Source organism: Euprymna scolopes, chromosome 1, assembly GCF_053919585.1.
Source record: "Euprymna scolopes isolate OS-2025 chromosome 1, ASM5391958v1, whole genome shotgun sequence".
NCBI lineage: Eukaryota > Metazoa > Mollusca > Cephalopoda > Sepiida > Sepiolidae > Euprymna > Euprymna scolopes.
In genome coordinates, this window is record NC_136482.1 from 72,102,068 (window position 1) to 72,126,541 (window position 24,474).

The following is a 24,474-nucleotide window of genomic DNA, read 5'->3' on the forward strand; positions in this document are numbered from 1 at the left end:
ATGCAAGGCAATTTAAGATGGATAGATTATTTTACTGCTCTAAAAACTGTTTATCTCTCCAGATACTATTAAAATTCTTGATCATGTTTGTCCCTGTGCATACTGGATGATATCATGAAGGTTTGGTTGTTTTGTTTAATCATATATCGATCATTTTAGGGTTATTTAATGCTGAATCCAGTAATTTTGGAAAAAAAGTTGTTATGCTTAAAATTGTTTATACCTTCAAATATTTATTTATGGTGTTTGGTTTGATTATTTTATAAAGCAAAATTGTTTTTGTTTTGACTGCAGAATATGATTAAGTTTTGCAAAGGGATATGCTTGCTGTGTTTAAGTCAGATATCATAAAAATCAATATCAATCAACTCACACAAAGAAGAATGGAGGAGGATCTTTTATAATTTTATGTTTTATCGTAACTACCAAAGAGATCGTAGATCATCTATAAAGATAGAGACATACATACTCTCTCTCTCTATATATATATACATACACACCCACACACGCAATAAATGATCTTTCTAGATCTGAAAGTACTAGTACATTATTAAGTCTGTGGTTCTTGTTGATTTGTTACCTTGCTTTTCATTGTGCAATTATCAAAAAATAAAAATATATACTTGAAAATGGAGACATCATAAATGATGAATGGCTATTGTCAAAAGCTGTGGCCAACTGTTTAAAGTAGCAGCAGTAGCTATAACTACCGGTCGATGCATTATCAACCAATCCCAAAATTAACAAATTATGTACTTAATAATCTAATATATAAAAGGCTATATGTCTGTCTCTATATTTTCAAACTCTATCTCCTCTGAAACTAAAAGTCGCAGAGCAGCGCTGAGGGCCTCAAATGATAGAATTTTTATGGATTGTTCTTTTATGGGTTTTTAACCGGTTAAAATAGTTTTTAAGTAGCAATACACATGAAAAAATTGAAATAGCTTCAAATATTTCAATATTGGTATCTATAGAAAGAGCTTAATGAGCTTAGAAAGAATCTTTTTAAATTTTTAAAATCCAATTAAAATTAAGGAAGCTATGACTATTTTTGTGCATCACACATTTGGATATTTTTTCATCTTTAAGACCATATACATTTTCAGTAAACATGCTATATTTTTTGTTAAAACAGAAGATTAAGCAATGAAATTTACCATATAAGTGTATTTTTGTGTTAGGAATTAGAATATGCTACTGAAAATCTCCAAAAATTATTAGTTTCCAAATAATCTGCAGTAAATGCACATAAATATGCTGCAATTCCTTAAAAATGCCATGTATCCATTAAGAAAAGAAGTTAAAGAACTCAAAGCTGAATTGTAATGCATTATATGTACAAATAACTGAAATCGAAATCTAGGACTGTTTAAAAATGAATATATTGCAATATTTCTTTGGTATTATTGTAGATTAATACCTTCCATTAACACCCCACCCCATCTGACCACCTCTCCAAAATATGCAATTTTACCTTTGTAGACAATTACTGAGTGGCTTCCGGGCCTTGATAAGTGGTGACCATCGTGTAAAAAAAAAAAAAAAAAAAGAGCTGGATTTTCCTCGCAGTAAAAACTGACCTTGTGTCTAACTGTCCTCGTTGGGAGGCAAGTAAATAGGAACATAACTAGAAACTGAGTATCTCCTACAAATATTTAAATATTAAAAATTTTAATGAAAGATAAACAAATATTATTTTAGAATTTAATGTAAAATGATTCCCCATTTTGAGCCATTCTAGCGTTTTAGGGCAGTTAACCTTTTTTTTTCTATCAGAGATAAATCCTGTGCATTTTTTTTTTTAAAGACGATTATGTGTCGTTTTTAGAGGGTCTTTGTACAATTATGAGAGGGTGGGGAGGTTGCCATTCTGACTTTGGATTAATGATAAAACTAAGGAAAATTATGTGTGAACATCCTGAAGACTTGATAGAAACAAAACAAAAACAATTTTAGAATTTAGAGTGGGGGTTGGTTTCACATAAATTTGATGTAAAATAATTCACCATTTCGAGACCATTGTAGCATTTTAGGACAGTTGACTAATTTATTTTTTTATGGGTGATAAATGGTGCACTTTAAGGAAGGATTTTTTTTTTAGACACTTATATGAAGCTTACCAAGGAACTTTGGTGAGGAGCTTGCCACTTAGACTTAGCGTTATTGTTAGAGCTAAAGAAGGTTTTAAGAGGAGGAGGCTTACCACTCATACCTAGGGCTAGAAGTAGGATTAAGGGTTTTTTTTAAGGCGTTTGACCCCCATATTTACGGTTAGTGCATCATAATTATTGACCTTTGAAAATGTTATGCCTTAGATTTTGGACATCAAATTACTTTTAAATATGAAATTTATTTTTGTTTGTCGTAATTCTTAAGGGGTGTGAAATTTAACAAGAATTACAACAAATAGACACAAATAAATTTCATTTAAAACAAGTGACGTCACTAACAAAATTTTCCAAACTCGTCATGTTGAACTCTTTTTTTTAACACAAAAAAAAAAAATGAGCTATCAAAAGAATTTCGGACAACCGAATCTATTAAAAGTAATATCTCTTCTAGTTAATTTCCAAATTTCATGAAATTCTTAAAAGAAATGTGATACCACCGTTTACAAATCGGGGGGGGGGGGGGGGTCGTTACAAAATCTTACCGAAAACGCCGTTTTATGATGTTAACATTTTTAGCACTTTATTTGCTTAAAACTCTTAAAATATATAATGTACATTATCATTTATTAATTTATTGAAAGTATATTCATTTTCGAACAAAACGGTGGTATTTTGAGGACTTAAGATGCTTTAATTTTTAAAATATGACGATTTTAGCAGAACCCCTTAAAATCCGTAATTATTCAAAGCGTTTTTATCGTCCGTGTGTATTGCTATTTTAAGGGGTCAAAAATGGATCAAAATTGAAAAAAATCAGTTTATGCACGTATCACACCTGTACAGTGGTAATGTTACCAGTTTTGAATGCTACAGTTTTGTTTTCGATTCTCTCTGATGGCACCCAAATATTTCATTTGAAATCACGCCTCTACAATAATATATAGGAAATCTGGACAAATTAAAATATCATATTTAAGCACATTTTATGACTGACAAAGTTGCCCTCCCACCCACTAGGACGAAATAGATTTTAATGACATGTTTCCTCACGTACTATTATCTCTATATCTAATATATAAAAAGTCATATGTCTGTCTCCATATTTTAAAAATTCTCTCTTTCGAAACTAAAAGTCACAGAGCTGCACTAGGAGCCTTGAATGATTGGATTTTTTATGGACTGTTCTTTTATGGGTCTTTAGCAAGTTAAAATAGTTTTTAAGGGGTCAAAATTGAAAAAAATTGTTATACATTTTGTACATTCATCTTAATTTATTTTTAATCACGTACAGTGGTAACATCACTAGCTTTGAATGCTAGTTTTGCTTTCGGTTTCGATCCTAGCTGATGGTACCCAAACACATTTTTTTTTTTTACTTTTGAAATCACAACTCTATAATATATATACAAAATCTGGAATAATTAAAATATCATATTTAAGCATATTTTACGACCAAGCCAAGCAAAGCCCCACCCCAGCTAGTATATATATATATATATATATATATATATATATATCCTAATTGATAATAGATGGTCTAGTCTCTAATAAAATTATTCATTTTTTGTATGAAGCAAGCCATTATATGAACACTTTTTCCAAATATCTGTTCATAATAAGAATAAATTATTAAATAACATGAAAAAGAAAAAGAGAAAAAATAACTGAAGGGAAAGAAAAGCTAAAACTTACCTCAATCAAGTTATCAAATTCTTTTAAACAGAAACCCTCACAAATTTCAACCGGCGATCGTATCTTGCAAAGGTCTTTGAACTCCATTGCAACTGCATAGATTTTCATGCATTGTGGAAGGCATGCAATAGAAGTTGGTAATTTGCTGAGCACGTACCAGAAATGGAGGTTGTGCCAAGGTAGAAGACTGAATTGGAAATACGGTTCACCAATCGCAAGATTAATCTAAACATAATACAAAAATGTGATAAAAAATTTTTGTTGTAAATTTATATTGTATCATTCTCTAAAAATTTATTTTCTATTATTAAAATCAAATGAATGTATTCAATTCTTAATCTTGTAAAATGTATTCTCTATTTCATTATACAGTGAAAATAAACAAATAAATTCATATTCCAAATAGAATACTACCTTTCTAACATACTAAGATTATTGCTTGGCAAAAGGACATCGCATTAATTCACTATACATTCTGATTTAATTATTGTCTTCATTTTATCATTATACATAGTTCTAATTATGCATATTTTTTATATGTTGGAAAAGTTTTTCCAAGTGAATTTACTTATATGGGATCTTGTTCTACATTATTAAGTATCCCTTCCCCCACATCATACACCTTGGCCAAACAAATAAGTCAGTGAGTAGTGCCTCTTATTAACTTGATTACAAAATTAAATTCCACCATAACGCATTTCGATTCATTCGTATACAGATAAGTTATTTTATTCTTTTGTTAAATTGTAAATTAAAATAAAGTCCTTTTCTAACATATACTGCAGCCAAGCAAACAAATCATTGAGTATTCAACTCCCTATTAATTTTATTTTACATAACTTTATACAAATTCTATTTACCTCATTTGAAAACATAATTTATATTTTATCTCTATAAAATTTGGTTATTCATTGCCCTAAGAGAGAGAGATTAAATGACAAATTTACATTGAAAATAGATCACTACCTTTCTTGTATATTGATCATGTGTATGTGATTGCCGAACTAAAAGACATTTCAGTTAACTGAATGGTCACTTCCGCATGTATCTGTGTGTGTGTTTTCCAATTGTAATCCAGGTATGTAGATGGATCACATAAGGAAAGATTGATGGCTAAGTAGGCGCCTGTTGCTGGATGTAAATATGTGTGTGTCTCATTGTTACATAAACATAAGTTGTTTTGATTTATAATATTTTCAATTAGTCTTCCTTTTTTGTTTGTATCTTTGCTTCCCCATAATATATTTTGGTTGTTGAAATCTCCTAGAAAGATATATAGATTTGGGAGTTAGTTGATTAGTTTGTTAAGTTCTGTTTCTTGTGGTGTGTCATTAGGAGGTATGTAAATAGAGCATATAGTTAAGGTTTTATGTAGAGATACTGATATGGCAGTTTTTTTTTGTTTTTTTTACACAGTGATCACCACTTATCAAGGCCCGGAAGCCACTCAGGGATAAGGGTTATTGCAAGTACATTACGTTAGTGTGGAGATTTGATGAAGTGTTTACTTAAGGGGGCGGTTCATTAGGAATTTGTTAACGTTGGACTTGAAGACATCCAAGTTGTAGTCCGGTGGGAAGCAGGCAGACGGAACAGAGTTCCACAGGCGTGCAGTTCTAAGAAAGAAGCTTTGTTCATGTTCATGCAGTTGCTTGCATGGTTGTGTTTCGGTTGATTTTTCTTTGTGGAATTTTATTGTTTATGATTGTTGAAGTGCCACCAGATGCTCAATGGTTGTGGGTATATGTGTAATTGTAGGAAGTATAATTTTTTTATTTTGATTGTGTTGTTTTCTTTTAAGAGGGTTTCTTGAAGATAGATGACTGATGGTAGTAGTGTGGAGATTAAAAGTAATAATTTGTGGTAGTTTGTTTTTATGCCTCTGACATTCCATTGCAAGATTCTATTTGTTGGCGTGAATTTGTTAGTCATAGTGGTGTATGGGTTTTGGGTTTGGCAACTGTTATATTTGGATTTTGAGTTTTTTGGTTGTAAGAATTTGGTTTTTGCTCTTGCTTGGTTTTTATTTGAGTTGAGTCATGAATGTCAATAGTTAAGGTTTCAATGCCCATGGTTTTGATTTGGTTATGAATGGGGGGGGGGCCTGTTCTGAATGTAGAATGGGAACGATCCTTACCTTTTCTTGGTTTCAGTTCTTTTTTTTGGGTGATGAACTGAAATTTTTGCTGTTTGTTTTTTTTGATTTCTACGGAGGAGATTGACTCGGGAGTGGGGTGGGTGATAGTTTGGGTGTTTGCGCAAATTTTTGGTTGAGATTTTGGTTGTGAACTTTTTGTTATGCTTTAGTTTGTTGTTGAAGTTCTGTTTACTGTATTGCTCTGATCAATGGTTATTTTTTTAATTCTTCAAGTAAGGTTTTTGTTCCATTTAAAAGTTTTGTGATAACATCAATATTGATATTGGTGGAGTTAGATGTTATGTATGCTGGTGGTCATGAACATCGGTCACAATGGTGCCCATATTTTTGACAGTTATGGCATCTAAGAGAGTTTGAGATGTATGGTTCAGTATTGACTGTTAGGTAACCAATTTTGATTTTTTTAGGGATTATTGGGGTGTTGAACGTTAGAATGCATGTGTTGGAGAGTATAGTTTTGGAACTTTTTCGTATTTGAATTCTTTGTACGTCTGTGACATTTTGTGATCTGAAGTTGTTTTTTGTATTTTATCTATGGCACATAATGCACGTTCAGTGGTCTTGATAATTCCTTTATTTGAATTTAGTATCTTGTATGGATAAATTTTAACGGTTTTGTTATCAAAATATTTTCATTTTAGCAGTTCATCTGCCTGCTTTTTATTTTCTATTTGTATTAATATTGTGCCATTGTTAAGTTTTTTTAATTGATATAGGTTTAATATTTTATGAGAGTATTTTTTCGATTTTAAATTGGGAAGTTTAGTTATGGGTTGTTCACTGGTTGATTCCATTACTAAGTATGGTGGAAAGTTTGTATTGATTGGCATTGGATCAGTGCCAGAGTCTGAGCTAGAAAGGTCAGAGACTTGAGTGATTTCTTTTGGTTTTAGACTTGCATGGATACATATCAGGTGTATTTGTTTATTTCATCTCTCCTGCTCCCCACCGGCCATGGAGTCCTTGATGAAGGGTGTTGAGGGGGGAACCCTTCTGCCCCAACACGACAGGGATACAAGAGGGGTATACTGTGCTTGTTGGTGGAACCAAACACCTGTAGTACTTTCATTTTTACTAACGAGTCATTTAATAACCTCCTTTTTAGAAAAAAAATGTCAGTCTTTCAGCCATGTTAAGTCCATTGTCCAATAAGAACATTGATCCTTAAGCCACCGCTTGCTAAATACTTTGTTGAGTTATGTTGAGGGTGTAGGTGCATTTATGGTTGTGTTTGTTGGATTTAGAACTAGATGTGACCTGCCAATTGATCGGAGCAGGCCCTTCCGACTGCCCGTCTAGCCGAGGTAAGGACCAAAGTGATGTGTTAGGAGGAAGATGAACTCAGGTCGCCACCCACGGCCTACAGGTGGCCCAATTGAGGGACTTTTACCCTCTGCAGGGGGGGAGGGGGTAGTTGGCGTAATGTCTCCCCAACAGGGTGAGCATATTTTAGGGCTATTTACATGTACATATATAAGATTTGTACAAGGATAAAAGTCGATAAACACAAAAAAAATCAAAATTAATCAAACACATTTGTTTGACTAACATTTAGTTTCTTTATTAAGAGAAACTTTATAAAAGAGATTAGAAATTAGTTTTCATAGCATGGTCTGAGTGTTTTGTTTTATGGTATACCAACCCCTTTTAGGTCATTCAGTGCTGAATCTAGTTATTTTGGAAAAAGTTTTTTATGCTTCAAGCTCTTTATATCTTCATATATTTATTAGTAAAGTCTGGTTTGGTTTGGTTGAGTAGGGAAGTGGGGAGGGGGAAAGAGGGAGGAAGGGGGACTGTTGTTTTTGTTTTGGACTTTGCAGAACATGATTTAGTTGTGCAAAGAGTTAAAAAAACAAAAAGGTATTAATGTAGATGCATTTGGGACAGGGAGCCATCTTCCAGCAATCTGATCTAGTTGCACTAAGATAGCAGTGAAGAGGAGAACAGTAGTTCGAAGAATCTAAATAATATGAATTAAATTTTATTTTTAAGATACAATGATTATGCATCAACTCAAATTTTTTTTATGGACAAAATTATTTCTTGAAAAAGGAAATCAAATTCTAAATTTGATTATAAAGAATGAAACAAACCAAATAAAGAAACAAACAGAAATAGCTTACTTGCATAGAGTCTAATTCTTCTGTAGTTATATCAATTGGAGCCTTTTTAATAAGTGTAATAACATCATGTAAGTCATTGTGTTTAATAAAGGTTTGGAGGATTCGGTATGCAGCATCGTGGGCCTCTAATACATATACCTTCAAAAGAAAGGGGATAAAAAGCTATGAAACAGAAAATTATGGGAAAGATTACACGTTTTTATAAAAGAATAATTATCTTTGTACATACTTATCTGTATATTAATAAAATTGTGCAACCACTTCATGTATATTTCTTGCCCTTTTGTGACTTAGATTTTTTATATACTATTAATCAATTATTCATTGAAATATATGCAGTAGCATAAAGTGCTAAAATAAACTTTTAAAAATTGTACTTCATAAATAGAGTGCTGTCAGAGGAGTATGTGGACGCTGGATTATTCCTCTCAAAAATGCATGATTGCCACAGCTAGCTTCAGATACATTGCTGCATTTTGTCCAAATGACTGTAGGAAAGATTTAGAGTTCAGGATTCATCCTGTTTATATAAAAGTACAGCTTGATGTAATGTGCATATTTCAGTATTGTTGCATTGAGTTGCCGCCTATAATTATTAATATCTGCAACAAACAATATTATTTTTACCAGTTTGAGAAAATTTTTTTATTTTTTCAAAAACAATTAAATAATCTTGGAAATGTGTCTGTTCATAGAAGTATCTTGGAATAAAATGAAAAATATAGAATAAACAAACTGTTTTAAAGCACATTATGATGCAAAAAATAGAGAAGAATTTGTATCTTAGTGTGTTCTAAAACAGTTTATCTGTTTATTCTATATTTTTCATTTTATTCCAAGATGCTTCTACGTTCTGACACATTTCCAACTGTATATTTGGAGAACACCCGTGCCTTTTCAGCTTAATACTAGAGTTTTACATGCATTAACAGCTAGCAAAGCCTCAATAAAACAATACAAAGATGAACTTTTTAGTACCAAGGAAAATAAAAAGTGAAAAAAAAAAAATGACCAACAAAACTAAAAATCCCTTTCTCTGATGAGGGATTTTTAAATCTGAAATTAATAAGTGTTCCAACTTAAAAAAAAGAAATAAAAGAAAATTCTCTTTTTTTTTTTTTTTTGCATCTTAACGTGTTTTAAAACAGTTTGTATTTTTATTCTATATCTTTAATCAAATAATCATTTTATCTTCATTTTTTTGTCCTTTTGTCTCATGCTGAGATTAGATGTTTCATGAACGGCCTCCAACTTCTGTCTGTTGCCATTTGTTTGTGCCCCCACTAAGATCAACTGATCTCCTCCACATCTAAAGCAGCCTACCAAGTAAGAAACCCTTCTGGAGGATTTCAGATAACTGACAGCAAGTGACATAGCCACAGCAGTTGAGATGTCATTGTGCGATGTATACAGGGTGACCCAAAAAAGCGGGCCCCAACTCTAATTAGGCCCCGTTTCTTAATGTTTTATCCAAATGAAATGAAACTTTGGCCATTACTAGTTTATTATATTGAACACATCACATCAAAACACTAGGGTCTTTGGCCTTTTTTTCTCCGTTCTACAGTATATGTTCTAGATGGCCTCCATTTAGCTTTTGTTTTTTTTGGGTCATCCTGTATACCAATTATAATTTAAAACCCTCTTATGAATGATCCTTTATAATTCCTATAAGTTGTATTGGAATCAAAGCAGAAATGGTAGAACAAAACAAAAGGCGAACATTCAGTGAATTATAAGGTCTGTATGGTTTTGAGTAATCCAACAGCAAGAGGAATATTTAATGAATTAAGAGTTAACTGTATGTAATAATGTTTGCTTTATCCAAGTCATAAAAACAATTTACCTTTTGGGCTCCAAGTCTAGCAGCAATAAATGGAAGTAAGCTACCATCACTTATACATAAGCAAATGGTATTTTCTGTAATAACCTACAAGAAAGATAAAAATTTGCAAGTTGTAAAATCAAGTTAAAAAAAAAAAATACCTACATAAATCATATTTCACTAGCTGTACCTACCTGGTGTTGCCCAAGATGCAGTGAATTTTAGTTTTAAATTTTGTTTGTACATTTTTAACCTTAAGGTAGACAAGTCTATTATATCTTTAGGTGATTATTTAAAATGTTTCATATTAGCAAGTCATCTAGGCCAGACTAAGTAATTTTAGAAATAAATTGTAGCCAAGTATGTTATTACATTGCCAATAACTCAGTAGAGTATAATAATAACAAATGAAAACTGGTTAATCAGAAACAAAGTTGATTTATTAGCTTAAATGTTATTTAGGTCTGATTTTGAAAATATGACAATAACTTTATACATAAGAAGACTAGTAACACAAAAGTTACATTTTTGTCATATAATCATTTTTATATTACATTTATTACATAGTAACAATAAACAGAAGCAAATAATCATTACTTATAAACAAATGGGATTTTCTATAAGAAAGAAGATAAAACAAAGATCAAGTTAAAAACAATATATAGCTATTATAATTATACTAGTGTATGCCCTCTGTCAAAACTGACTAAAAAAAAACGTATGCTTTGCCAGTGTTCACATTAATCTTCTTTCTTCCTTGGTCCTTTTGTTTTTTTTATTAATATGCAGATTGAGGGGCATTATTCACACTGGTAGTCCATTACACTGGTGCGCCCTTCTTCAGATAGTTGAATGCATGAAAATATCAACAAAGGTTTTGAAGCAAAAGTTTTATGGAAGATGCCCATCTTTATCCAATGCTCTTTTGTGATTGAGACTAAGTGTATCATCAATTCAGGTCAACAGCCTGTAGTCCTGGATATGACCTTAAACTATATCCACTTGTTAGGGTCCCAACTATGGGTTAAATAGAAACCGACTTGAAAACAAATATATTCTATTAAAAAAATTTTCTTCAAAATCTTTGGATTCAGCATTAAATAACCTGAAAAGGGTTGGTTGGTTGGTTGGTTGGTTGTTTTTGTTTTACGGCATATCAATCCTTTTCAGGTTATTTAATGCCGAAACCAAAGATTTTGAAGAAAATTTTTTTAATAGATGTAACACCAAAGAGGGGCCACATCAGATCAGTAGGGTCGATGTGACGTTTTTGTTAAATGTGATAATCAATCCCAGGCGAACACCGGTTACAAAAAAAAATAATAATTTTTTTTTGTTAATATTTTTATGTATCAAAATCTTGTTGTTGAGATACCATACGGTCGGGGGATAGAAGTGGAGGTCGCCTGCTAAACTTCAAAGCAAAAGATCACTTAAAACAATAATAAATACTTTAGCCAAAATGGACAGAATGATAACTTCAAAAAAAAAAACATACGTTTTGCTTTCAAGTCAAGCGATGGTGACAAATTCCGATAGTCATATCCAGCGCAAAAAAAAAGGGAAATATTTTTTCCCTTTGATTGCTTTGAACTAAAAAACCACACACACACACGTAATTGTTGGCCTCACAAAATATATTTGTGACAAGATCAAAACAAAAGATAAATAAATTCTTTGGAGTTAAAATTTAACACACGCATTTGTCGGCTTCAAAGAATGTTTTTTTCGAATCAAATATTAACTGATTCGGGTGACTATGATAAAGCCATTTGAAATTTAGATCAAGAGATTTTTCGGTTTTCCATAACATATTTTGTCGGGATGTTGACAGAACAAATAAATTCAAAGGGGAAAGAATATCAAACAGATATTTTTAAATAGATGAAAGCTGGTGATCTATTACAAGCTAAACAATAATATTTCCTCTGATTATCAGTTGATAATATGGAAAAAACCATTATAAAGAAGGTGGGGTCAGACAAGTTGGGGAGGAGTCAATTCGATTTTGGAAATTGGGGGGCGGAAAAATAATACCTGCCACAGGCCAAATTGACCAATGAGAATGAATCAGGTGGATTGTTATCCATCAATTTGATTGGTCGAAGACGAATGTAGGCATCGTCATTATTCAAGGGTTTTACTATATAAGATCTGTAAAACTCGATTTAATCAGATAGGCAGAGATAGGAGCAGAGTTATAAGAAAAGAGAAGACAGAGATAAAGTTCTCGGTAGAGGACTCCAGCCACCCAACTTCTCTCTCCCCCCTCGCTGGTCGCCAGAGAGCTCAATTTGCAACTTAATAGAATTCAGAGGACCTAGGAAGAGACCAGCCAGAACACCTTTACGATAATTACAACGGTCCACGACTCCGACCGAGTATTTCAACAACAAGAAGCTCATTCACAAATCTAATTGCTTACTTCCATTTAATCTTCAATTGTACATACGTCTGTAGATAATCATTTATGAATTTCCTAAATACATTATATATCAACCAACCTCCGGAGTTTGTTTGCTGATGTGCTGTTGTTCCATGTAATTATAATTCTTTTACTTGCCACTTGTGACCCCGTTCCCGTCAACGAACACCCAGTCAACAGGACGACCAACTAGACGATCAAGAAGAACAGGCCTTGAGGACCGTGCAACCGAGAAGAGTCCTCCAACGCCTTGACGAGGACTCACTGGGTGACGCGACGTACCAACGGTTGGCAGACCTGGTTGCCCAGTCGACATAATTAATTACCCGGTGACTAGGATAGTCATAATTGGGCATCGACCCAGGGTTAAGATCATAACTGGGCCGCGATCAGAGGTTCAAGGTCGTGTAAGGTCACGTTTCAAGGTCACATAGAATATATTTGTTGTTTTCAAGTTGGTTTCTATTTAACCCCTAGTTGGGACCCTAACAGGTACTACCACTCTGAGTCAGAGTGGACCTGGGAGCAATGGCAATTATAGGGTGGCTCCACACTCCCCAAAGCCCGCAAGCTGGGGCCTCACCACTGAATATAGTTTAAGGTCATATACAGGACCAAAGAGAAAGTGAGAGGAATATCAACCCTTTTCGAGTTATTTAATGCTGAATCCAAAGATTTTGAAGAAAATTTTTTTAATAGAATATATTTGTTGTTTTCAAGTCGGTTTCTATTTAACCCCTAGTTGGGACCCTAACAGGTACTACCACTCCAGGTCAGAGTGGACCTGGGAGCAATGGCAATTAAAGTGTGGCTCCACACTCCCCAAAACCCGCAAGCTGGAGCCTCACCACTGGATATAGTTCAAGGTCATATCCAAGACCTGAAAAGGGTTGATATGCTGTAAGACAAAAACAACCAACCAATCAACAGCCTGCGCTTGTCCAAGTCAGTCAGTCAGCTTTTATGGTGGTCGATACCTGCCAAATCTAAACTTTACATCGGGCATCTGTACGCATTTCAAGACTAAAGCATATCCCATATCTAGACTGATTATTAGATATTCATAGCTAATCACTATATCTGAAGGCCGTTCTTCTATTTACTATTTATGGACCTGATGGATGGAAATGGTTGCTCTGCACCAGATAAAAATCATAGAATTTAATTTTAAATATATAAATTATCATTTCTAGTAACCTAAAGTAAAAAAAATAAAAGCACCTATTGTTGATTTTTTTTTTCTGAATTCATTTCAGGCAATGGTAGTTGTCTGACTTGCTATTTGCTTTCTCACTTCCTTTCACCAGCTAAAATAGTTTGGGTTAGAGGCAATAAAAATGCATATTTTTAGTTGTTAACTTTTGCGTGATGAGAAGTTTTATATTTATTTATATACAAATAAATACACATTGGTCTTTATTATGGGATGGGGGATTATGAAAATAGTAACCCAACGATTCCATTTTTTTGTCAGTCCTTTTTCAATTCATAACAAAAGTGTTGCATAAAACTAATGAACCTAGAATGTTAAAATGGTTTTTGGAATTATATTTAAACATTTCCTTCATACATATGAACATTTAATTTCATTGGCAACAGTTTTGCTTAAAATTATTAAATTATTATTAAAAACCAAAGATTGTAATATCAGCAACAAGTTAGCCAGCCTACATTGCTTAAAGAAATTAAAAACTGTTTTCATTTAACTACTAAACAAGACAAGACACATTTTTTTCTCAATCACAAGCACAATGACAAAATATATTTCTGCTATTGTTAAATATTAGGCAAGTAAGCCCGCTAGTATATAATCTAATTAGTTGAAAATAACAAGAAATGAAAGGTCAGTTGGGGGTCAACTTGGTGAACTTAAGGCTAGTTCTTGCTCAGTTGTTGATATTGAAAGAAACGGCTGTGATGACATATGGCTCAAAGAGAAGGTGAGTGAGAAAAGTTAGGATATCTTTGGAAGCACTACAATCGTGAACATGTGGTTTTTAAAATGCTCTGATATGATTTGATAGTAATTATTGATCACTCTCTACCTTCCACCACCACACTAGTCAGTGATTTGGAATCAAGACAGTTGAATAAATCTTCTTTGACTTCCAACAGTTTTGTTATAATTTAGTCCTTTTCTGAGGCATGAAAGAACTAATTTACATACAGCATTTCCTCAGTCTAACATAATCACAAAAAAAAAGATGTATACAGAAGGAAGCAACTAACAAGATGGGATAATGAACTTCATGTATGACACAAGATATAGGGAGAAAAATAAAAAGTTCTATTTTCTCCCATAAATTCTGTTGCTGCAGTTTGTTCTACATATTTGATGTTTCTGTTTATTTATTTTTTTAAAATTTTTATCAGAAACCTGTGTGGATGTAATGGTACATCATCCTGAGAAGAAAACACTGACCTTTCGAAGTTCCTTGATATAAATTTGATTCCGGTCTGTGTCATTTATCATACCAAGCCGAGTTCTTCCATAGACATGATGGACACCACATGTGCAGACTGGACGCTCAATATCTTCAGAAAGTTTTGATCTTTAAAAATAAATTAAAAATATAAACAATTATTTGCAACTAATATTGAAACTGATGTTCAGATAAAAGCATTTATAAATGATTGTTTTTATTTGTATTTTTTTACAAAGTAGTAACCACTTATTAAGGCTTGAAGACCACTCGAGGATAAGGGTTTATGAATGCAAGGCGGTAGTTTAGTAAGCATTAATGAAGTAGATAAGATAAAATTGGGATTATTTTACGGGACAGCTCAACACAACAAGAACTTGTTTACATTAGAATTGAAGACTACCATATTGTACCTATTTACAATGCCTCCCCACGGGACAGAGTTAGACACCAGGGTCGTTTTTTAACGTGGAGAAAAGGTACAAAAATAAAAATTGTCTGTCGTGAAGGTTTTCTCCTCCACTGAAAGAGAACGAGAAATGGAAGTGCCGCATCTGAAGAACAGATACTACACTTTGATTACCATATTGTAATCAGCCAGGAAGCAGGCCAATGGAACAGTGTTCCACATGTGAGCAGTTCTAGGAAAGAAACTTTGTTCATGGAATCTGCATTTAGAATTAGGTACAGATAGAAAGTGAGAGAAATTGTTGATAGTGGTTGTAGCTAGTTGCGTGTTTTTTTTTGTAAAAGTTTGGGGGAACCATAGATTGGAGCTCAGACAAGCACTTGCCATGAAAATTACATTACAGTAACCAGTAAAGCATTACCACTACCAACCAAGGGAAAAGTCTATCAGGTATGTGTTTGCAGTGTGATGATTTATGAAAGTGAAACCTTGCTAATAATGTTTGAGGTCATGTGTTGCATTAAGAAAAATGAGAGAAGAATGGTATAACGGATGTGTAATGTGAGTCTTAATAACAGGCTTAGATCTAATGATCTAAGAGGAAGATTAATCAGGAGACTTCATTGATATGGTCACATGGATGAGATTTCTTAGGTTAGTAGGTGTAAAACAGTTGCGTTAGCAGTATTGTCAGGGAAAAGTCAAAGAAAATAAAGACCTGGTCAGAGATTAGTTAGTTTGTGAATCAATTTCTAAAAGCTGTCCAACACATGCCAGCATATAAAATGGATTGTAAACAGAATATTTTGATAAACGAAAAATTAAGCTGAAAAACGGCAACAATATCACGTTTGTAAACCTTGGCAGTGATATCCGTCAGCGGAAATAGATATCAAAATCCACAAAGGTAACTCCTGGGGTGTCCTTGATGGACCGCGAATCAACTGGAAGACCCCCCCACACACACACACACACACACACTTCTGGTAATTTTAAGAGGGACTTTATTTGCAGCCATGGTACAATTTGTCTTTCTCTAAGCTAAACAGCTTGGGCACTAACAAAATAGCAAGATGCATTACTTGAGAAAATATACCAGAGTTGCATTGGACATTGGAGGAAATACTCAACCACGAAATGCCTATATAGATACTTTCCCATCTTCTTTTTGACAAACAGTATGGATTTAGGCAATGTTGTTCTACTGCAGATGTTTTAACAGTCATCTCTGAATGCATATACCATAAGGTGGGAGAAGCCAGAACTCTAGCCCTTGATATATCCAAGGCCTTTGACAAAGTTTGGCACGAAGGGTTGCTAATGAAAATTAAATCATACAATATAACTTGACAAATACTAAATATAATTAGATCCTTTTTAGACAATAGGACCATCTAGGTTGTCATTGATGGACGTTCATCCAAACAGCATAACATTAATGCAGGAGTGCCTCAGGGGTTGATCTTTGAACCACTATTATTATAGATATTCATCAATAATCTTCCCAATAATATTGTGTCCGAGATGGGTATATTTGCTGATGATACCATACTCTATAACATGCATGAGGGAAGAACAGAAGTACGCAAATCCAAGACAATGGCTGAATCCTTAGAAAATGACCTTCAGACTGTAATGGAATGGGGCTGTAAATGGATGGTAACATTTAATACTAGTAATACTAAGCTGTTCTCCTTTAACAATTACAAGAAGCCTTTCCAACAACCAATATCCATAACAAATAACTTCCTACCTGTGAATTCTTCCTTAACATTCACAGGAAATATGAATTGGAACAAAGATATTAAGGACATTGCGAAGGCTACTGCAAGGAAGGTGGGCTCCCTCTATTGTGTTAGAAAACTACTCACACCTGAGAGTATCCTGTACCTCTACAAGGCCACCATTAGCCCATACATGGAGTATTGCTTCCACATCTGGGCTGGTGCATCTATCCATTAATCTCTCCCTCTTGAATAGGGTCCAAAAAAGAGTCTCCAATCTAATATATCCCACTCTGTTAACTAAACTTCAACCCTTGTCTCATCACCGCAATGTTGCATCTCTGTACCTGTTTTACAAGTATTTTAATGGGATGTGCTCTGATGAACTCATTGCACCTGTCCCCCCCCCCATGTACATATCTCCAACAAACCCGCTTAGCAACAAAATCACACCCCTTCACTGTTGAGGTCCCTAAATGTCAGAAAGTTTTTTTATTCTAATAGCTTCTTTCATAGAACGGTTAGACTTTAGAATTTTCTTCCTGCTACCTGCCTTCCAAATTGTACTGATATGCAGAAGTTCAAATGCAACATAAACCAACATTTTAATCTTTCTTGGGCATTTTTTTTTTTTTGTTTTACACAGGCATCACCACATTATCAAGGCCAAGAGGCCACTCAAGGATAAGGGTTAAAGAGTGTACAGTAGAAATTGGACAATATAGTAATCATTAGTAATGAAAATTCGGTAAATTTGATAACTTATATGGAACAGCTCATCAAGAACTTATTTACGTTAGACTTGAAGACGATGATATTGTAGTCAGCCGGAAAGCAGGAAAACGGAAGACAATTCCACAGGCGTGCAGTTCTAAGAAAGAAACTTTGTTCATGGAATCTATGTTTAGGTTTAGGCACAGATAAAGAGTAGGGGGAATTATTGATAGTGTTTTCAGCTAGACGAGTGTTTCTTGTGAAAGTTTGGTGAGGGGGGAACCATAGACTGAAGCTCAGTCAAACACTTTCCATGAAAATAACGATACATCAGAGACAAACTCGCAACATCTCATCTGTGAGATAGAGGTTGCAGGGAAGAGAAAAGGATATCTCCTACGAGGCTACGAAGTCTATTTTGAACTCTATCAAGGCAGGACAAGTCCTTTCTAGCAGCTCCTGCCCAGATGTGGCAACAGTATTCCATCCTTGGACGTACCTGGCTCTTATATAGAAAGAGAATTGCATCAGCAGTGAGATATCTACCGGATCGATAGAAAGATCCCACCATTTTTCCAGCGGCCTTGGCAACAGATTTGATGTACGTGTTCCATTTAAGATCAGGAGTAATGGTCAAGCCCAGAAGCTTGTCAAAACTTGAGGCCTCCTGAAGACGAGAGCCATTCATTTCAATTGATGCCAGATGTGGATCAGAATGTTGATGATGTAAAGAGAGAAGCATGGTCCCAATTCATAATCCCTTATGCCCAAGTGGCAAAATGCCTTGTTTGGGGTGAAAGTGAGTAAAAAAAAAAAAAATAATAATAATTCAGTCCCAATGATCACTCTTGGAGAAGTAAATCAGAACCTGTGATGGACATGCTCCTATAGAATTCATTATGTGACAAAAGACTGGTTGGAAGAACTCATCACACTTATATTGAGCAAGTTGCAGAAGATTCTGAATGCCAACTGGAGTATTTGCTGACATTAAAGTTTAACAGAGATGGTTGAAGAGAACAATTTAGGAGAATCCCAGAAGAATTATCAAGCTGAATGATTGATGTGTGAACAAGTTATTAGGTATGTTTGAGAAGTTATACACTTTGGAATAACCTACGATAAGCAGATAGCTGATTGGTTAATTTGACCTTGTAAAATAGGAATGTTTTGAAGTTAGTTTTCAGTTGCAGCTTAGACTTTTGTAAAGATACATCTAATAATTCAAGACTCTGGTAGATGGGAGCACTTTAACCATGTTGTGATGATGCAGCTAAAGAATTTGAATTATGATTGGTTATGGTTCGAATGGTTAAGATTAAGTGAGTATTAGTTGATTGTCATCTCCTTCAAGTTACTGAACTTGAGTAAAAGATCTGGAAGTACACTGTTGCCCCTAATCCCTGAGATAGAGACTATACAGAGTGTTCAGGATAAATTTGACACATTTTGGGAAGGCAAGAAAAAATGCCATATCTTGGCCAATAATTGATGTGTTCTTCAAATTCAAAGTAAATCTCTTAAAGAATTTTTTGTCAAATACAGCTCACTCAAAGCCACGCAAGCATTCACTACAGCCTTGAGGTAGAACTTGGACCATGCATCCTTTTGTTGTATGAACATAGAAAGCCTGCTATGATCCTTCCTTCAACATTTCCATCACAATTCTCCAGCTTACATGTCACAGCTGTCAAGGTATTCAAGAAACACTGAGCAGAAGCTACAATTTCCAAAGTTTTTAATTTGTTGCAAGTCATAATGCTGTAGATCATTCTTTTCCAATATTAAAATGCTTTCCAGCCATTCACGATTTTCAGTTCTACAAACCTACCAATAGGACGCAAAAACAGCTATCCATTGCACTTTACTGCTATTAAACACTTCAAAGAAGTTTTTAAAAAAAGTTCAAATTTATCCTGAACACCCTATAGTCATTATTGTGGACATCATTGTTGCAGGTATGCAACAAAATGTCATTTGGCAGAAATCATCCTTCATCTCCAAATAACATGTTTACGACTACATGATTCCAATATTAATGTGATCGACACAAAATATAATCCAAAATACTTACTGTTCATCAGTAGTCACATCAAACCACAAACTATATTCGTCATGACAACTGGTTAAAGTAATTCTATCACCTTCCTCAACTGTGATATATTGAAAAGGATAGTAAATAGCTTGCATCCAATGATCTCGCCACTAAAGACAATACAAAAATAAAATAGCAAATATTTCATACAGTTTTCATTTTACAAGTTCAATTTACAACAATTCAGACACAGGTTTTGTAAATTTTGAGATGAAGTTTGATAATTTACATTATTTACACGACAAGACTAATCTTTTTTGTACTATTACCTGCATATATGCTAGCCCTCCTATTTACCCTTATATGCTGTACCTACTTTTAATTATTATTTTCCATTTTATCCTATTCTTTCATTCTCATTTCATATCTAAATATAATTTTTTTCTATATTTGCATTTTGTATAATTTTGGCCCCTCTCTTCTGATCAGAAGCATTTAGCTTCGAAATGCCATGGCCTAAAGAGTTTTTTTTTTCTTAATTTTACCTTTAACTTTTCCTTATTGTTCTGATGATATAATAAAGTTATATATAACTTTTATTCCTCATCTTCCATTTTAATTTTATTAGATTACTATTTTCATTATGGATGTTATTTTTTTTTACAACATTTTAGACAATATAACTTCTAACCTTCACGTGCATATTGTTGAACTCTGGAATCTATATGGAATTTTGAACTGAACTCTTTATTTAATCCATGGTGGTAAATTGTTCTTGGGTTGTCAGCCATAGAAGTGTTGCAACCTCATCATCACTCTTTTGTTTGTCTGCAGAAAGCTGACACTTTTCAAAATGTGTCACGACCATTACTTTTCTTCAACAACAAAGAAAAAACACAAAAAACTCAATTTTCCTGAACTAAACAAAAATAATCGTCTTTAATTTTGGATGGAAAATAAAATATATACGCAATAAACACAGCAGAAATGTTTGCCTGTAAGAAAACCAACTAAAAATTAATTATAGCCATTTGTCTGCTTATCAACACAATCACCTATTACATAAAACAAGCATCTTCTCGGCAAATCAGCAAGTTCAGTAGAGAGCAAAGAACCTCCTGAATTGTGACTGACATACCCAATCAAGTTGATTGAGTCCAGCAGCCGAGAGACTTAGCAGAAGGAGTAGTTCAAACAGCCCTTTTTAGGGCTTACTGTAACCAGGTTATGGGGTTGATATGCCGTTGTAGAGAAAGAGCAAAAAGAACAAACAATAGGACGATCAAATGACTGTGGTTAGAACACACAAAGGAAAAAGTATGTCAAGAGATACTTATTGTTGTAACGGTCAGAGTTTGGAGTGAGCTGGCTGTTTATTTTGAAACACAGAATTCGAGATGAAATGACAGGCGGTTGTTTATTTTAGAAAACAAGGTTTGAAAGCCGATGACAGGCAAGTTTTCTTGTTGTAAACAAATACAAACTCGTGATGCTTAAAGGGCATTGATGGATATGTATATATTCCTCGAACACAGTGAAAAAAAAAAGAAGAGAAAAAAGAGGGGAAGAGAAGGAGAAGAGAGAATTCGATTTTGGCGAATTCAGATGGTGTTAAAGTCGGGCAGAGAGGGCTTTTGACTTAAAACACGTATCTCCTATGGCCGAAAAACTTATCCGAACTCGAGTCACAAGCTACCGTTTTAAAATAGCTACAGCCAACTTCCTTCAAACTCTGAAATATTATTAGACCATTATTATTGTGAATAAACCCAGATTAATTGTTTATTCGTGTGTGGAATCGTTTTTATTTCCTTTTTCACCACACTAAAATCCACGGCTCTCTTATCGGCGATGTTCGCCGGTAAGTGAGTACACAACGACAGGTCCAGAGTATAAATTTAGACGATCAATTGATAATTCTGTCACTACCCCATATCAGCAACATTAAAACGGCTAAGAATTATCACCGGCAGTGGTCACTGGAAGGACGAAAATAGTGAGCTGCAAACCGCCAGAGTCGGGTAGTTTTCAGGCTGCCGTAATTGGAGTGGAAGAGTTCTGAGGTCGACGATCGTCTCAACCGACCAGCTGAAGGGGGTGACATTTGGTGGCCGTTGACCAAGGATTATCGAAATCAGGAAGAAGGTGTGTTAGCTAACCAGGCAGACGGATTCAAAACCAAACAAAAAAAAAAACAGGAGGTTTACTGTTTACAACAGGTGGGACCTCCCAACAAGCGAGTCAACAAAAGCAGCGCAGAACCAACAACATCTCAGCGATCAGGTAGGAAACCACCTTATTTTCGTTCTTATCACTGTCTTTTGTATTTTCGGTATTCGTTTTTGGACTTCTTGTGGGTTTTTTCAAAGAGCGCATATATTTTTTTTTTGTTTTGTCTATTGTTATTTAATACATAATCTGCTAGGACTACTACCATGACCAATGAAAACGGTAGGTCTGTAGAGGAGTTAGGGCGTAGGATTGAAGAAGGGGGACGGCTAACCCCAAAACTTAACGTAACGGGATCCAGAGTCCCACTGTTCATCGGTTTGGCTGTGGAGTTGGGACCCTGGCTCAAAGCAATAGAGAAGAAAGGGCGCATCTATAACCTGTCGGATGCCGATATGATTTCACTGGCATACGACTATACCGAGGATGCTGCTTCAGAATGGATTGGAGAGTATTTGGATAAATACAAACCCCAAACCAACTGGAAGATGTTTGAAAATGACATCCAGCGGCACTTCGGCAGTCACTCGAGCCGAACGGAGACAGCTCGAGCGCTGGTAGGTGTGAGGCAGAGGGGTGGCGAATCCATCGCTCACCTAGAGGGACATATGAGCGTTCTCGCTAAGGTAGCTTACCCAGATCAAGATCGGAGAAATGATCCGGCTACCCAGGCCCAGCTGGCAGAGTTCTTCACGGACGCTTTGAGCAATTCCCTGTTGCGTGAGGACGTGGCAAGGGCACAGCCTAACACGTTGGAGGAGGCTTTTGCACAGGCTCGAAGAGCTGAAGCCCTTCTCCTGAGATTAGGAAAATTAGAGAACCAGACAGCCTGGTTGAAGGTCTGCTACGGATGTGGTCGACGAGGACACATCCGAGCAAAGTGCCCTGAGCTTCAGAGTTGGGAAGAAGAAGCCACGAATCCAGAACACCGGGACCTAAGGGTAGGGGGAAGATACATACCCCATCCTAACTTTAAAAGGGGTCTATTGTGCTTTGTTTGCCAGAAAGAAGGGCACAGGGCACATGAATGTAGGATTAAGGACAGAAACAATCCACCCAGAACCAAATTAAAACCCAGGAAGACCTCAACAAAGAAATCTTTAAACTAGTTAGGGTCGCCCCAGTAGCGAAAGGGCGGGTGACCCCTAGGAGAGATAAGAATGTCCGGAAAAGCATATATGGGGCTTTAAAATTAAAATGCTACAATTGCGGAAAAGAGGGGCACCATAGTTACCAGTGCAGAGACGGGGTGCACTGTTTCAACTGTGGCCACCCGGGACATCCAAAGAGGGCCTGCATGCTGAGGCCTAAGTGTTTTAAGTGCGGCAGTGAAGAACACTTAATTCAAAGTTGCAAGGCGAAAGAGTTCGTACGGTGTGACGAGTGTAAGGAAAGAGCAACTAGCTGTCCACTAAGGAAGAAGGAGACATGCCAGGGGTTTGGGAAGAGCGGGCATTTGTGGGACAGTTGTAGAAAGAGGAAAAGTAAGGTTAAGAATCCTTCGAATAAGGATAGAGATGGGATTAGGGCGGCACAGAAAAAAAACGTAACAAAAGAGTCAATGATGGAAGGGTCAAGAAAACATATGACGTTGGCGACCCAGTATACTACAGAGCACAGGTTAGAAAAGGAAAATTAGATCCTAGATGGAAACCGTACTATAGGATAGTAAAACAAACGGGACCAGTGACATATAAAATATGGGATCAACTGACGAATAGAACGAAGAGGGTTCACGCGTCAGACATCTGTGAAGCCAATATTAGGGAGTGGAAAATGCCTAATATACAGACAGATAGACCTGTAAGGAAAGCCACCCTGATAGATCCGGAAGGAGATTGGGAAGATACGGATAGGTGGGCTGATGAGGTAGCGGATGAACAGGAGTTAGAGTTAGAATTTAAGGTAGAGAATACCGACTCGCTACCAGAGATAACAACTACGCCTCCAGATTCAGAAGGTTGGGAATCTGAAGATGATATTCCACTATCGGTACTGAGAGATAGAGAGGTTGGTAATGAGAATAGGGCTGAAGAATCAGAGAGCAATGCGATTTCGTTGACACAGCCCCCAGAGGTAATAGGCGATGTTAGGGGACCTAGACTTTTGCGAAGCAGTGTAAGACGACCTATCAATGTTATCTCTAAAACGGGGAAAGTTACAAATAGCGATGAAGAGGATAAGGAAGACGAAGAGGATGAAACTGATTCTTTCGTTAAGTTATTTATGGAACTGGAATTGAGTGACTAAAAATAAAATGGAACAAATAGTAAAGGAACGTTACTATGTGTATTTGTAGGATGCGGCGTCTAATAATGATGATGGCGGTGATGGTTGGATTGACAGTAGCGTTACGCCACACACACAGTACGGTATTTAAGAAGACCAGCGAGGTAACGATTACTCATTCTAAGTGAATCCTGACGTTCGTCATTGATCTGAGAGCGTATCGGAAGGTTCAAATGGAACTAGAAGACGAATTAACTTAGCAGCGCACTTAAAGCTGCAGATGCAAAAAAATCAATCAAAACTTGGGATAAATTCTAATACAGCGTTATTTGTATCACTAGGAGGACGGTTAGATAAGATGAAACAAAGACTCC

At 35.3% G+C, this 24,474-nt stretch overlaps 1 protein-coding gene across 1 annotated transcript in view; it reads right to left on the reverse strand.

The window, feature by feature from the left end:
- Positions 1 to 24,474, reverse strand: part of LOC145239799 (protein arginine N-methyltransferase 7-like) — a 57,908-nt gene that overhangs the window by 7,776 nt on the left and 25,658 nt on the right. The window contains exons 8-12 of the mRNA XM_080103358.1: positions 19,682 to 19,812; positions 14,760 to 14,889; positions 9,934 to 10,017; positions 8,088 to 8,225; positions 3,807 to 4,031 (exon numbers count right to left, since the gene is read on the reverse strand). Coding sequence (XP_079959484.1) covers positions 3,807 to 4,031; positions 8,088 to 8,225; positions 9,934 to 10,017; positions 14,760 to 14,889; positions 19,682 to 19,812 — 708 coding nt within the window. The remainder of the gene's footprint in view (positions 1 to 3,806; positions 4,032 to 8,087; positions 8,226 to 9,933; positions 10,018 to 14,759; positions 14,890 to 19,681; positions 19,813 to 24,474) is intronic.